Source organism: Strigops habroptila, chromosome 2 (genome assembly GCF_004027225.2).
Source record: "Strigops habroptila isolate Jane chromosome 2, bStrHab1.2.pri, whole genome shotgun sequence".
Classification (NCBI taxonomy): Eukaryota; Metazoa; Chordata; class Aves; order Psittaciformes; family Psittacidae; genus Strigops; species Strigops habroptila.
In genome coordinates this window covers 112,480,609-112,492,258 of record NC_044278.2, presented here as the reverse complement: position 1 = coordinate 112,492,258, position 11,650 = coordinate 112,480,609, and the positions used below count along the sequence as shown (strand labels likewise).

The following is an 11,650-nucleotide window of genomic DNA, read 5'->3' as shown; positions in this document are numbered from 1 at the left end:
GAGCGCGAAATGGCCGCCCCGCAGCTTAAATAGCGCCGGGCGCTCGCGAGAGCCGCGCGGGCTGGCGGGAGGAAGGGAATGGAGGCGGGGCGCCGCCATGCTGGGGGTGGCAGGACGGGCGGTCCGTCCGTCCCCCCCGCTCGGGGCGGGCAGAGGCACCGAGCAGCCCGGGCGGCGGGGCAGGTACGTGCAACCGGGTGCGGGCCTGGGGATCCTCGGCTTGTGCTTTTACAGGCTTGAGCAGCGTGGGGCTGCTCCGGTTGTCTCCCCGCTCAGTAGCTCCCCGCCTAGCCCAGGGGGGTCCGGGCTCCCCGTCAGTTCCCGCTCGGGTGGGACCGCTGCGCTGGTCTGCCTTTCCTTGCTGCTGCTGCGTTCCCTTGCTCCAGTGCTGCCTCTGACTGCCTGGGCGCACCCTCCAAGGGTCCCGGTCTTGCCTGTTCTTGCCCTGCCGTGACCCATCCCTTCCCCAGATCCCCGACGCTTGATACCCCTACTGTCCTGCCGCGAACGGGATGCCTTCTCTCATTGACTGTCATCTTCACATTTTCCCCTGCTGTTTCTTTCCCTTCCCACCTTGACTCATCTGCAGCCTGAATATGACTTCTCCTTTCTGGCTTCTACGCTCCGAACTAGTTTTAATTCAGGTTTTGATATCCTTTTCCCCCTTAATATCATGGTTCCCATTTCATCTGCGCTTTCCCAGCCCTTGACTACCCTCTCTGATGTCTTCTTCCTTCCTCAAAAAGATAGACTTTTAAAGTCTTTTTAGACGCTTGTCCTCTCCATTCTTGTTGCACCATCCCCCATCTAATAATCTTACTGTCCATTTATCATTTGTGCTCTTTCTATGAAGGTTTTATATAGCAATTCAATGTCACTCCACCCCTCCAAGATGGATCGTAGTTGTTGTCTCCTTTCAGGTTGTCTGTCTCCCACACCACACAAACTCCCTTGTGAATGCTTGCTTGTGGTGGTGACTGGTGGATCCACTTCTGTTCTGTGTCCTTCCCGGTAAGGACCAATGTCTAGCAATCAGATCAGGTTTATTAGGGTACTTCAAGCTTTTCCCACAGTCTTTCCCTCCTTTCTTGATTGTTGTGAGCTTACTACTGTCCTTTGAACAGCAGGTGATGGTCTAGGTGTTATATCTGAGCCTACTTATGTGAAGTGCATTCAAGTCTTGCCTCTGCCTGTTGCACCACAGCAGTTCTAGCCTGTCATTTCAGTCTGTTTCAGGCTTTTTCAGCTGGTATCTTGAATGCCTGCACAGCCTCCTTCCAGACATGGCAAAAAGTTATTGAGGGAATGAGGATCACCTAAAACAGTACTGCCAAAGCCATCTTCTCACTTCCTTTCTCTGACTAATTGCTCCCTTTCTTGTGTTCTTGTGTGCACACTTCAAGTCTTCGGTAGGGTTCACTCCTTCTGATGGTGGGCTTCTACCAGAAGCACCAGTCCAGCCTATTACTTTCTCTTCCACAGCCAGAGAAGGGTGGGACCTGTGGAGATGGATAAGACCAACTGAGATGGGAGTTACTATACACAGAAAGCTGTGTTTCTCCCTTTCTCTGCTGCTTGCTACAGCAGTAACTGGGGTGGCTGAACTTAGCGCTTAAAGACTTCATTTAAGTGACTGCTCTGATCTCCCACCTCTGTTTCTTTTTTTTCAGCTGGGTTTTTGTCCTTTATGCAGACTTGAGAGGCCAATGGTATAAGGACAGTTATGATTTTTGACAGCCATAACATAGAATCATAGAATGGTTTGGGTTGGAAAGGACCTTAAGATCAGGGCAGTTCCAGCCCCCCTGCCATGGGCAGGGACACCTTGCACTAAACCATGTCACCCAAGGCTCTGTCCAACCTGGCCTTGAACACTGCCAGGGATGGAGCATTCACAACTTCCTTGGGCAGCCTGTTCCAGTGCCTCACCACCCTCACAGTGAAGAACTTCTTCCTTTTACCTAACCTAACTAGGTTTTCTCTTAGAACAGAAGCTAAAAATATACAGGAACAGCTATCTCGTGTCACAGTCCTTTCTAACAAAACCTCTGTCAGGTCTGGGATTGTAATTAGGGTTGTGGCTTTTTCCTCCGAGGCCTGAGATCTGGATAAGTGGGACCCATTTTATTTTTCTGCTGTGTGCAGCAAGCATGTGCCTAAGGAGTTAATGATTGCTGTGGCTGGTTTATAGGTAGCTTATAATCATCTGTTTCTGCCCTAAGCTAGTGGTTTGCCCTAGTAGCTGACTTTACTGCTGCAAGGCTGACTGAAATACAGTTCATCTGTAAAGAGGTTCCTAAAGTTATATTCAAACAAAACTTTCTGTTACAGGCTCTGTAGCTGTACATAGCCTGATAGTGCAGAACTTGCTGCTGTTGTTTTCTATTTTGCTGCTAGCCTGTTCCCTCCAGAGGGAGAAACATGCCTAGGACCAACTGGAGACCATGGCACAGCTAAGGTTGAAAGTTCACCATAGCCAATGCTGGGAAAGTAAACATTAACATAGGGAAGACCTGAGGAGGCAGCCAATGTGCTCTCAAAAGCCCGTTTTTCTTTCAAAACCAAACTGACTCTAGGCTTGCAAAAGACACAGATGAATCTGACCTGTCTTGTGAACTGGATTCAGCACAAGCTATGTTTTGCCTACGCCCAGTTGTAAGCTTGAGGGCTAGCATGCGTAATGCTCTATAGCTGACACTCTTCTTCCAAAGCACATAAGAAAATTAACATTAATATTGAAGCTGTTTGTCTTTCCTTTGGCAGCAGAACTACAATTCTATTGTTGTCTATTCTTGTGTGAAACTGAAAAATAAGTAACATTGCAACCAGCGTGTTTTAATCATTAAACTATTATCCTTGTTGCAGATCAGCTGCTCCTGCAGTGTGGTAGATTGTAATTTCTTTCCTGAAGAAATCAGCACCCATTAGGAAATGGCCAAAGTCGAAAGGTTTGCTTTTCACGTTCCAAGTCTGGAGGAGCTTGCGGGGGGTAAGTCATGCAGCGTGTAACTTTTAACAAACATCTAATGTACTCTTCAAACTTATCTTAAAGCTCTTATCAAAACCTCTGCACAGCTAGTACATGCAGAATGTTCCTGCTCTTAGCATACTGAGGTGTAAAAAGCACTATGTTTGTATATGCTATTATTTCCTTAAAGCAGACATTGACTCCTCCCCCAGACCTAAATGATTTTCAAGCACACAAACAGCGTTTCGAACCCTTTAAAACTGTGTGTTTGCAGATTTGTGGAAGTTTAACAATTACAGACTGAACTTATTTACACCTATGGGATCATCTGTCCTCCTCTACCCTCCGGTATTTCTTTCTTTTTCAGGACTACCCAAAACACAGCTGACAGGATGCAGTATAGCACAGCAGGTCCTCTTGCTTGAACCTAGTCGATTCCTCTTTAGCAGATTGCCTTAGAACCAGGCTGCACGAAACATTTTATTCAGTTTGTTTCTTTCCAAAACCTTCACAAAATGTGCTCAGAATAATAGAATGGTTGAGGTTGGAAGGGATCTCTGGAGGTCACTTGGTCCAACCCACCTGCTCATGAACTTCTTTCCTTGCCCCAGCAGAAAGGCATTGTTCCTCTGGAAGTCTGTCTCTTGTAGTGGATGTACTAAAGGATTTTCTTCTTTCAGGATTGGTCCTCAAGTTCAGTGTGCCGCTCTCCCAACTCTGTGTCAGTTTGACATTTCCATGCTTTGAGAAAGTGTGGTCCCAGCAGTACCCTGGGTGGTTCTCGGTGCTTTTCTCACCCAGCAGCAATCAGGCTGGGCCAATAGGCCAGGGTTGCTATAGACCTGTGGGCTCTGCAGCTAACAGCAGGTACTTGTAGTAGAACAGCTTAAAACAGTAGTAGGAAAAAATGAGTCACAAAGTAGAATTTTCCTTTTTTGCCCTGTGTCTGACCTGAGGACCTCCTGTAAGCTGTGAATTTTGTTGCTGTCCAGCTCCTGAGGAGCATTTGAGGAGTGCCCTTTTATTGCCCTTTTTCACTTACCAGAAGGTACTGAGGTGTATTTAAGAGACCTGCCAAGTACCTTCTACTGACCCTTGTGGTCAACAACTGGGTAAATCTGCTCCCAAGAAGTAAAGTATGGCTGAAATTCTGATTAGAGGAATCAAAATCACAGCAGAGTCCTGAGCAAATAAGGAACTGCCTGATTTGAGACCACAGGCTGGATTTTGTGTTCCTTAGTTTGAGACATCTGTCAAAACAGACCCTCAGGCATGAAAGAGCTCGGTCCTTTTGACACGAGGTTTGAAGCAGTGGATGTGAAGGCAATCCCACACTCAACTAAGGTTTGGAAGTTGTTTCCAAACAGTGCACTTGCCTAAGTCAGAATCCTCCGTGTTGCTTGAGTGACTTTGCAGGTTGTGAGCCTAAAAACATTGATACGAAGCAAACCCAAAAGTTCAGATTTGAAGGTGTTCGTTATCATCAGCACCATTTGTTATCTGTCTTGTCCAGACAGTGGCACTTGCCAGGAAAATCTCCACATGGACATAAATGTGACTGACAAGGTCCTGTGACAGCAGAAGTTTCCAGACAGCAGAGACAGCCTGAGATTACAAACAAGCTATTGCAAACAGTGTAGTTAATATATTTAAAGAACTGATTATCACTTCAGCTAAAACTTACTGCCTCCTTTGCTCTTGCATGATATTTGACTGTGGTTACAATTGTCTGCTTCTGTGAAGCAAAACCACTGCTGAATGTGGTTTAAATTTACCCATGTTACTTCACATTGTGGTGTTCCTAGTGCTACTAGGAGTAGTCAGTTATTGTATTTCAATTAAAAGGTCTTTAAAATTCTTCAAATGAATTAATGTGGTAGCTACACAATTATCTGAATGAGCTTCTGCTCTTCTCTGAAGCTTTGATTCAGGCAACAAGTGCCTACGGACAGTAACACTTAAATCAATGGGGTTACTTAGGGTAAGTGTAAGTCCTTTAATGTATCTTGCTGAAATAATCCCTAAACAGGTCTACTTATTGTTGTTAGCAACTTGTCAAACTCTTGGTAGTTTTTCATTGTCAATAACTTTGCCATTATCCTTTATTATAGTTTTGCAGAAAGGGCTCAAAGAAAACTTTGCCGATGCTCAAGTCTCTGTTGTAGACTGTCCTGATCTGACTCAGGAACCCTTCAACTTTCCTGCCAAAGGTAACCACGCATTCCTGTCTTCCACAAAGACTTTTCCAGTTCTTTCTACCTGATCCTACTTGGTTTTGATCTTCTAAAGATGTTGGGAGAGCTTAAATTGTTTTTCAGGTAAAGAACATGCATGAGAGGAGAGCTACATTTTATTTCTGGATTTGATTCCTAGTTGATGTATGAACAAGGACAAGTCATTACCAACTACTTGTCATAATTTTATTTTCTTAACCTATGATTGCAATACTCATGGATTTCATAAGCTTTATTTAGCATACTGAAAAGGTTTTGAAATTAAGTTGTTATCCTCCAGATGGAGAAATTCTTTAGGTCCATGCCAATCACTGTCTGAATCTAAGGAGTTACACTTCCATTCATTTTTAAATCCCTGTCATTCATGTATGTCAATGAAGTAAAACCATCTTGTTCTGAGTGGAATTCATCTTCTTTGACATTAGCTGCCTAGAAGACAGACATGTCATCTGTGCTACTCATCTGAGTTCCCTCTGTCACCAATGTATTGAAAGAAACACCTCCGGAAGGTGATTCATCACTTCTTAAAATACACGTCCAAATAAGTGGGATGAATTGTCCCGAGACTTGGGCATCCAGCTTTGCTGGAGTTTTGCAGGTGGAGTGTCAGTGGGGATATCCATCGTGTGGTGAGGGCATCTTAATGGAGAACTGGTGAAGAGCAGTTTTTGCCCACTGTAATAATTTTTTTGTGCTTAACAGAAGGTTAATTTAATAACAGGTATTAAATTGAATCCTACTGTGAAGCATTTTAGGACTTACTGTCGTTGGACTTCTTAATAGTGTAACACTTTATGTAAGCATGCTATGGAAATAGTGTTCTCAAAGGGTTTTAGAAGCCTGAGGAAGCAGTTCTTTGGTGGGTTAGACTGCATGCTCATTTAAGATCATTAGGAAAAGTATTTTCACCATGCTAACTGGCAGTATCCTTCCAGGAATCTGCGGAAAACCTAGGATAGCAGATGTGGGAGGTGTTCCTTACCTCATACCTCTTGTACGGAAAGAAAAAGTGAGTTTTTCCTGTGGCTGTGTGGTTCAATACGTTTGTCAAAAGCAAAGCAATATTTTGTTGAAATATAAACAAAACTAAGGACTAATGGGTATGATAAGATTTACTTTTCAATGGTGTTTGAGATCGATTCTGTTGTGTGTTAAACATAGACTTTGTCACAAAATCTTACACATCATAGCAAAAATAACATATTGTGGTTGATGGTTCATCTTGTCCTGCCCTCAAATACAAGATGGTTTTGGAAATATACCGCCTGTGACAGGAGCCATGGAAGGAACTACTAAACAAGAGGCTTGTCTGCATGTTTACATATGGTTTGCTGCATGGCTGTGATCTCAAGTCACAGCCAAACTTCCCTGTAAAAACTGGCTGTATTTGCATTTTCAGGCCAACACTGACATTACTGTCCTTTTCCAAGAATATCATGTCTCCTTTCTGACACCTCATCCCATCTGTCTCTGTATGATATTGCCTTCCATTTGATTTATTTTACACAAATACACATTTCCATAAGAACAATAATTCAGGTTTGGGGTGAAATGGCAGTGGAACAAACAGGCAGACTCCACCTTTCAGAAAACACATGGACATGTACCTGATTTGTTACTACCGAATGTTGTGTTGTTCAGAAACTGTCTCTTTTAGTTGAATAGAAACAGAAACTGTGTTCAACCTAATTAGCCAAAATACTAATGAGGGCCTTGTGAATGAAATGCATCCAGAGGTTACAGTGAACAGAATGACAATTCCTAATCAGAACACCGCACCAAAATCAAAGGAGTGTTTCTCTTTTGCAGGTGTATGATCTAAATACAGTTGCAAAGGACATAGAGCTGCCTGGAGCTTTCATTCTGGGGGCTGGAGCTGCTTCATCTAAGATTCTTGGAGTAAATGCTGAGGTCAGTAAATAAGTGTGATGGTTCTCAATGAATTCATGGAAGTATCATAATAGTAGAGCAGTACCATGATGGGTATTTCCCAACTGCAACAAAACATTTAATAAGCAGCATTCATGCCAAAAGCACACAAAACACATTAGCAGGAAGGCCATTAGACGAGGGCCATCCAATGAGGTGCATACTATTGAGATAGTAAAGCTTAATTTTTAACTTGTAATTCCCCAGGAAGCATGTGATTGCTTTGAAAAGTGCAAGAAACATGATTTTTTGAAACTGATTGACAAAGACCTGACCAGAGGTTTTAAAGACGAGATTTAGAAATGCTTTGTCACAGTTGCTAGTAAATGCCTTCGAAAAACTCTCTGATTTTTGCCCTCTTGGATGCCTTTGTTCTACCTTGTAAATTTTAAAGATGCTACAAAGAAAATGGTCACCTGCAGGAGAGGTGGGAGACAGAAACTCCTGCTGCCAGAGTCTTTTCAAACATAAACCTCTGGTCTTGCGATCTCCTTGTGGTGCATTTATTGGTGGATGAGATAATCCATCTGAGCATTAAATTTGCCATTATAATAGTGGTTGTTACTGTACACTGAGAAAGTACTACATAGAATTCCAATACTTGCATGCAGGCCTCACATCTCAATGGTTACGCTTTCTTTTTTCTTTTCTTTACCAGTACCATTAATCTTCACATAACATTAAATTTAACTGTCCAGAAAAGGTAAGACTGTTTTCTGGAGTTTTCAATTATAATATTAGTGCAGTTTTCTTACCAGTACAGACCTCATCCTGAGTGCCAGATCTTGGTGACAAAGGAGCTTATTTCTTGGGATCATGGTCCAAAGCTTACATTGCGTTTGTGTGAGTTCTGTTCATTTGACTGGCTCTTTACGTGTTCTTATTGACTTACTTTTACATGGTCTCTTTTTTTCTCCAGCTTATCCCTATTGTTCAAACTAAGAGTGAAAAAAAGCCTGCCGTAAATGGGAGCTATGTTGCTCAGATAAATCCTGCAGATAAAGGGTGCCTGCTTGAGAAGTACAGCAGTAAATACACTGACTGTGAGTTTGGGCTGTTGGCCAACCTTTATGCCAGTGAGGGCCAACCTGGTAAGGTGCGTACTTGGGTCAAAGGTGACTTTGTGGAGCTTTGTGGCTGAAGGCAAACTCATGATTCAATGTTCGCCTATTGGTTTTCTGTGATAATAATAAAGTAGTAATTTCATGAAGGAAATATCCAAATATAAGGAACCGATGTCAGTGAACAAGGGGAAGAATTGGTGGAGACAGAGAGGTGTTTGAATTTTTTATAAGTATTGGTTTACTGAACTCTTCCATCATAAATCATCCATGCAAATCCAGTCCAAAGTAGCAATGATTTAAGGTAATGGTTGTACAATGCACTTGTGTAAATCAGCTCTGAGCACTTGTCTAGTTTTTTGGAGAAGTGTTTCCCCCAACACAGCTAGTGCAAAGACGTGTTGGCAGAGAGTCAAAAACCTGGCAGCTGCATGGAAACTGAGCAGAGTTCTCTGTTCCCCAAAGTTTCTTTACAACTCGGGAACAGAGTGGAAGCCAGCTGGTGGACAGAAAGGGATTGCTTATATCATTGTCTTACATAGGGGTGCTGGGCAGCAAGTCATTTACTCAAACACAGGCAAAGCTAGCATTAAACAGACAGACAGGAAGGAGAGTGGGTCAGGTGCTGGAAGGATGCAAGTGGAGCAGCACTTGCAGGGAAGCACGTTCTCAACAGGTCCCCTTGGTTTATAAGCTTGGGAGAATTTCAGAGCAGCTTTCGCAGACCTTTGCAGACTGTTGCACCATGAGGCAGAGTGACAACTTAACTTTATTTTCCAGGTTATCGAAGTGAAAGCCAACGGAAGAACTGGGGAACTGAACTTTGTGTCTTGTCTGAGACAAATTTTAGAGAAACAGTATGGAGAAAAGCCAGTTGGGATGGGTGGAACGTTTATCATTCAGAAGGGGAAAGCCAAGATTCACATTATGGTACGTTGTTCTCTATTCAGATAACTTTCTTCCTCCATCAGAAAACAGAAGTGTAAATCGGGGTATAACATCTTAGTGCCTTGACTTTGTTTTCTATTTTTAAATGGATGCATAACTGTTAGGAAAAGCAGTGCATTAAGGAGTTGATGTTGCAAAACTATTACTCAGCCTTAATACCATCATCTTTTCTTTTGAAATCTGTGGGCACCTAAAGAACTGTAGAACTACTGTAAAATGAACTGAAATGAAATACACGAACTGAAATGATACTTATAAGAAACAATAGACTTATTTTACAGTAACCAAGCTTCTAAAATGTACCAGGAGGAGAATCCTCACTTCAGTAGTTCTCCCACTACCTGTGCAATGAAAGAAGCAATATTCTGGTGACTTCTCTTTCTGGCAGAAACACAGTAACAGGCACTGGTGAGCTGCTTTTAGTCAAGAATCAGGGACTGTAGCAATAGGACAAGGAGTAATGGGTTTGAACTTGAACAGGGGAAGTTCAGGTTGGATATAAGGAAGAAGTTTTTACTGTGAGGGTGGTGAGGCACTGGCGCAGGTTGCACAAAGAAGTGGTAAATGCACCATCCCTGGCAGTGTTCAAGGCCACGTTGGACGGAGCCTTGGGCAACATGATCTAGTGTGTGGGGTCCCTGCCCATGGCAGGGGGTTGGAACTGGATGATCTTAAGGTCCTTTCCAACCCAAACCAGTCTGTGTTTCTACAAGAATGAATGTGAGCAGAATTGTGGGGAGTAGAAAAGTGAAGGAAAGTTGTTAGAGAAAAGGTATCTTGATGCAAGTGTCTTCCTTTCACTTATGAACTTTTATTTTGCTGTAGCCTCCAGAATTTTCTGCCTGTCCTCTGAATACTGATGAAGATGTGAACAACTGGCTCAAATTCTTTGAAATGAAGGCTCCACTGATTTGTCAGCCAGTAATAGTTTCCAGAGACCCAGTGAGTCTTTCTCATTTCTGAGTGTAAACTGAGACTTGTAATTTTGTCTTGGATATGATTTTCCTTTTAAGAACAGGAGTGTGTATATATATTGTGTATATATTGTATACACATTATATATATCCATTGTATATATTGTCTATACCACCTTTTCCAGAGGTGGTGTAACGAAACAAAAGCTTCTCATTTCTGTCACTGGAGAGAGCCATTAAAATGGACTAGAGGGCTGAAGCACTGCCATGAAGACAGGCTGAGAGAGCTGGGCTTGTTCAGCCTGGAGAAGAGAAGGCTCTGGGGAGACCTTAGAGCAGTCTCCCAATACCTAAAGGAAGCCTATAGGAAAGCTGGAGAGCAGCATTTTTCAAGGGCAGACGGGGATAGGGCAAAGGGGAATGGCTTTAAACTGACAGAGGGGAGATTTAGATTAGATATTAAGAAGTTGTTCTTCCCTGTGAGGGTGCTGAGGCGCTGGCACAGGGTGCCCAGAGAAGCTGTGGCTGCCCCATCCCTGGCAGTGTTCAAGGCCAGGTTGGATGTGGCTTGGAGCAACCTGCTCTGGTGGAAGGTGTCCCTGCCCGTGGCAGGGGGTTGGAACTGGATGAGCTTTAAGGACCCTTCCAACCCAAACCATTGTATGATGAAAAAAGGAAATCTCCGCAAGATCGACACCAAAAGTTGGGGACTGTTGGGGTTTCTAAATTCTTTTCTCTCTGATGTCCTATGGTAAAGCTTTGTCCAGCTCCTCTTCTTTTGTCTCATTAGTTTTACAAGCATTGCAAACGTTCAGTGCTTAATAATTGGAGCAGGATCTGAGAACTGTGGAAATCCACGTCTGGGAGAGAGCATCCCAGGACATTTTCAATACTGCTCCCATGGATGTCCGTTCACGGGCCTTTCTTTGGTGACAGGGCTTTGACCTGCGTGTGGAGCACACCCACTGCTTCAGCCACCACGGGGAAGGAGGGCACTACCACCACGACACCAGCCCCGACAGCGTGCAGTACCTGGGGTACTTCCTGCCCGCCGAGCTGCTCTTCCGCATCGACAGGCCCCTGGAGACCCACCTCGTCGGGAGAGACTGAAGCTGCGGTGACAACTGAGTCTTGCTAAAATGCTGATTTTTCTAACGCTTTTAATTATGCACGTTTATCAGAGTCAAGAATAAATGACAGCAGGAAAGAGGTGACTTCTTAATTTGGTGAAAGGGAGGAATTCAGAGTGTACGTGTCGTTGAAATGATGACTGTTATAGCCACAAGAAGGACGTGGACCTGTTACCGTGGGTCTGGAGGAAGGCGGGAAGGCGGCCGCTCTTGTTAATGACTCTCGACAGAGCGGCACGACTCCGCGGGTGCCGGCGCCGATCGCCACCGTCCCCTAGGGGCCGGTCCCGTCCCCTCCCGAGCGCTCTCCGGAGACAGCCGAACCCACCCGGCGCTGGCGTCGTCCCGTCCCGAGCGGTCTCCGGAGACAGCCGAACCCACTCGGTGCTGGCCCTGTCCCCTCCCGAGCGTTCTCCGGAGACAGCCGAGCCCGCCCGGCGCTGGCCCCGTCCCCTCCCGAGCGCTC

The 11,650-nt window shown here is 44.4% G+C and overlaps 1 protein-coding gene across 1 annotated transcript; it reads left to right on the top strand.

Annotated features, from left to right (window-relative positions):
• The first annotated feature begins 94 nt into the window (after positions 1 to 94).
• Positions 95 to 11,263, top strand: C2H11orf54 (chromosome 2 C11orf54 homolog). The gene is made up of 9 exons (XM_030472144.1): positions 95 to 183; positions 2,866 to 2,989; positions 5,080 to 5,178; positions 6,138 to 6,211; positions 7,012 to 7,113; positions 8,051 to 8,227; positions 8,973 to 9,122; positions 9,966 to 10,082; positions 10,991 to 11,263. The coding sequence occupies exons 2-9, from the start codon at positions 2,932 to 2,934 to the stop codon at positions 11,162 to 11,164; spliced, it is 951 nt and encodes a 316-aa protein (XP_030328004.1). The 5' UTR covers positions 95 to 183; positions 2,866 to 2,931; the 3' UTR covers positions 11,165 to 11,263.
• The last annotated feature ends 387 nt before the right edge of the window (positions 11,264 to 11,650 follow it).

Bases quoted from the DNA above. Each gene is read 5' to 3' on its own strand.
- C2H11orf54 (XM_030472144.1), top strand. From the start codon at position 2,932: ATGGCCAAAGTCGAAAGGTTTGCTTTTCACGTTCCAAGTCTGGAGGAG. The intron at 6,212-7,011 runs GTGAGTTTTTCC...TCTCTTTTGCAG, and splicing joins CTCTTGTACGGAAAGAAAAA to GTGTATGATCTAAATACAGT. The intron at 7,114-8,050 runs GTCAGTAAATAA...TTTTTTCTCCAG, and splicing joins TTCTTGGAGTAAATGCTGAG to CTTATCCCTATTGTTCAAAC.